The following is a 4109-nucleotide window of genomic DNA, read 5'->3' as shown; positions in this document are numbered from 1 at the left end:
TGTTACTTGTCTCCTGTGGAATTGTTAAATAAAGCTTTGACTACAACTAATGGGAATATTACAACAGTAAGGAAGAGGTACTTGATGATAATAGTCTTCTTTATTGGTGGCACGGGTGCACACATATATCAAGGTTGAGAAACCTTATAGTCTTTTTAAGCTTTCTAGACACATTAAATTTCTTTGAATATCTCTTATTGTATAAGGATTCTTTTTATATTATATGTTTCCTTATAAAAGTTATAAGTTATTATAGTCATTGCTTTTGGATTTACTATGTAATATAAGGAATGACTCAATCTGACGTATGCATTGGTTTATATTAGTTTATGGCTGCAAAAGGAATAGAAAATTAGGATAATATATTTTTTTTTTATAAAACCATAAAGTTACATACGGATTTTTTCGTATGTAATCATTTTTTAATTACATACGGATTTTATATACAGATTTTTTCGTATATAAATTATATACGGATTTTTCCGTATATAACTTATCTACGATAGTTTTATATACGGATTTTTGTCCGTATAGAAGCCGTATGTAACCAAGTTTTATATACGGATTTTGGGCCTTATATACGGATTTTGACTGTATGTAATTCAACTTTTTCTTGTAGTGATTGACTATGATGGAAGAAAAAACTCTCAGAGTGCAACCTCCTTGGCTATGATTAAACAAAATACCCTCAAAAGACAATCTCCTCGACCAAAAGTGAAACCCATAGTTCTCATAAGACAACTTCTTTGGTTATGGTAGAACTAATCGTATACACACATTTATAATTAACAAAAGCATCTTCACCTTCACAAAACTTATCTTTTAAACCGATGCACCCATATACTTATACAATTTTATATAATCTCATTCTTTTATCTTTAAAAGATGAATTGAAAATATCCATTAAAGCCCATAATACTATTGTTCTTAACTTTGAAAACACATACGAGCTAGCGAACAAAATGTTAGCTTCTCCAGATTTAGTATTTAAAAGCTTCTCTATATGAACTAAAGATAATACTTATTCACTTGTTTAGTATGTATATTTATGGCTTCACTTTCATCCTTTAAAACTTAAATATTTTTAAAAAATTTTAGGTGATCCTTCTAATAACAAAAATCACACACAATAAATCTTATATTTTTTCAATATATTTATTTAAGAAATAATCATCATACATACTTTATATATCTTTTTAGGAAAGTTATATTATAATAACCATTTTTTATATCTTTTAAATAAAATAAATCTCTTAAGTAATTAAGAAATTATAAGTATCTTTTAAATAAGAAAAACAATGAATGATCTTAAATATTTTTTAATTATTATATCTTTTGAGGATCTTACACCTTCCGCTGCCAATATTAAATCATCACACGAAGAAAAACATAATATTAATTCATTACACGAAGAAAAACATATATATTATTTTGATGAAAAAAATAAACATTTCATCTATTAATTTAAAAGCCAAAATATAATATTAAGATAAAATGCAATATTTTTTCAGAAACTTAAACTAAAACTAAAAGTAGTTTATAGATACTTTATTGAGAATTTAAAACTGATTGAAGTTAACATAAATAATATCTGTTTTAGATATTATATGAAAAATCTATAAACATTTCAATAACCGAAATTTAAGAAAAATAATTCTTAAAGACTAAAAGAAAAATACCTCAATGTGTTAATAACTAAAAAGATAGTTTAACAAATTAGTTATTAATCTAAAAGGTTAATATATTGTTAAATAAAGGTTTTATACAAGGTTGAGGAGCTATCTATTTAGTGAAAAATATTGCATTATTATTGAGCTAATCACATTGACATTACCAAAAACTGTTGAATCCTCCAGAAACAAATTGAATAATAAGAGAGAGCATTTTCTAATCACCTTATCAAACAATGTCTAGGGTTTTTCAATTTCATCAACTAAATCCATGATGTCTAAGCTTGCCATAAGTGATGCCATTTAGAGGTTTTTACATGGAAATTGAAGAAAAAGAAAAATCTAAAGAAAGAGAATATTCAGAATAATGAGATTTCCAGAATTTATGCACCAAACATTCTTGAACCCACGAAAAGAAGTGAAAATACAAGAATATATATTAGGTTTGGACAAGACAAATCATAAACAAAAGACTAATTGTTAAAGAAGAGGGTCCCTTTTAAGAGCTCTTCAATTCAGCATCTTTCTTGGTTTGCTTCAAATTCCTCCATAGATACCTTCCACTAGCCATGTCAATGAAAACCCAAAATCCATTCTCGATCATCTGAAAAATAAATCAAATTTCTGGTCAACAATAAACCAAGACTAAACTCAAATATCTCAAATATCAACTATAGAAATTATGTTTTGAGAAAAAAAAAATAACTTATCGACAACAAAAGAAATTTCAAATTTTTGGGATTTTATTCTACATTCCCATCGAAAAATCTCTGAATTTGTTCCAACATAAACCTCAAACCAGAATCTTGCATTAATTAAAAATCGTGAAAAATATAATATATAAGAAAATTGCAAACTTCCTCCGACAAGCTAACCCAAATTCGCAGAAATACATTAAAATAGAAAATTACATAAATTCAATAAAAAATGTTGAATTAAACAAACTAATTTACATGTCCCTAAATTTCTCCAAAACCTTAATTTCGAAGCATATCTTTTTATCTTTTAAGAAAAAACGTCAAACTCTGTTAAATCCTTAAGCTTCATAAATATGAACTAAAGAAACTACGTATTAAAACATAAATTAACTTACCATCTCTGAAACATTATTTTGGAATTTTTACTTTTAAAAACACCATAAACCTGTCTTGAAAAGTTAGGCAGCAACCTTAACAACCCCAATTGTTCATCCTAGGAAACTAATCTATCGACCGTAATATTTCAAAAGGTAAATTGGCTTATCCTATTTTCTAACGAGGATCATCGTAGAAACATACATGTTTTTAAGGGTACCTTTTTGAAATCAAAATCTTCCTTCTTGGATGATCTATCTTCTTCAGCAGAATCCTCAGAAAACACCTCGATCTTCGGGTCAGAACGCACTGTTCTCCAGGCAAAATAACCGGCCAGAACGGCGGAGAAGAACACCAAGATAAACCTTAAAGGGCACATCTCTCACGACACTCCCCCACCAAAAATAAAAGTTTTAATTTCAAGGTATGATTTTTTGGCAATGGAAAATGAATGAGGGAAAATCGTTGACACCCCAGAAAGGTACGAGAATGTTGGGTGTGCGTTTTTTTTGAGAAGGAGATGACAAATAGTAAAAGGGTGTCTCTGAGAAAAACCAGAACGTGTTGAGTTGTTCCTTGTTTTGTTTGAAAAAAGGAAAACTCTCAACAACCACTTCGTGACTTTGGGAGAGTTTGCTTGAGAATGAGATTTGTTTACAATGTCAAAAGTTAGCTTCTCCAACTGCTTCTCCCGTTTGCCTATTGGGTCAGCTTTTTTGGCTAATCATAGCCAAAAGTCGACAATAGAATAATAATGTCTAAAGATTTCATTTCAATTTCATCTATTATTATCGCTATATACACGGGGTTTTACTTGATATTTGTAGTAAAAATAATAATAATAATCTTGTGAATATTGTTAGTAATTATATTTTAAATATTGTAATGATGAATTAAGCCAATATATTAAATGAAGAAAATAAGATTAAATACTTTTAAATGAGTGAATTCGGTAATATGTAATGAATTAAGTTAGGCTCCAAAATTTCTAACCGACACAAAAATAAATCGAGTTAAACTGATTTTTTTTTTAACTCAATATGTAATAAATTAATCTATTTGACTTGTGCTAATTTAATTTAGAAAAGAACTTGAGTTAACTTAATTTGACAAAAAAAAATTAGTTAAAAATAATCAATTAAAACTAGTAATTAACTTTTTTAATAAAAAATTTAGTTATTGATGAACCTTATAGGCAGTTTACATTAAGAAAACATAAAGATAATCTATAAAGTTAGTACACACAATTGTTCTAAATTAATTACAAATTTGAAATTTAACAATGTTGTATGTAAGTTGAATAAAATATTAATTTATCCATGGTATGCTGATAAAATATACGCGTATTTGTAATTTTGATGTGGAG

General features: G+C 27.4%; 1 protein-coding gene across 1 annotated transcript; it reads right to left on the bottom strand.

Moving 5' to 3' along the window:
- Positions 1-1863: 1863 nt before the first annotated feature.
- Positions 1864-3470, bottom strand: LOC106773783. Its single transcript, XM_014660533.2, has 2 exons — positions 2964-3470; positions 1864-2274 (listed from the first exon to the last, which is right to left on the bottom strand). Exons 1-2 carry the CDS (start codon positions 3120-3122, stop codon positions 2170-2172), a joined length of 264 nt encoding a protein of 87 aa, XP_014516019.1. The 5' UTR covers positions 3123-3470; the 3' UTR covers positions 1864-2169.
- Positions 3471-4109: the final 639 nt, after the last annotated feature.

This window comes from Vigna radiata, chromosome 9 (assembly GCF_000741045.1).
Source record: "Vigna radiata var. radiata cultivar VC1973A chromosome 9, Vradiata_ver6, whole genome shotgun sequence".
Classification (NCBI taxonomy): Eukaryota; Viridiplantae; Streptophyta; class Magnoliopsida; order Fabales; family Fabaceae; genus Vigna; species Vigna radiata.
This window is presented reverse-complemented; position numbering and strand designations above follow the sequence as displayed.

Bases quoted from the DNA above. Each gene is read 5' to 3' on its own strand.
- LOC106773783 (XM_014660533.2), bottom strand. From the start codon at position 3,122: ATGTGCCCTTTAAGGTTTATCTTGGTGTTCTTCTCCGCCGTTCTGGCC. The intron at 2,275-2,963 runs GTACCCTTAAAA...TTTATTTTTCAG, and splicing joins AAGATTTTGATTTCAAAAAG to ATGATCGAGAATGGATTTTG.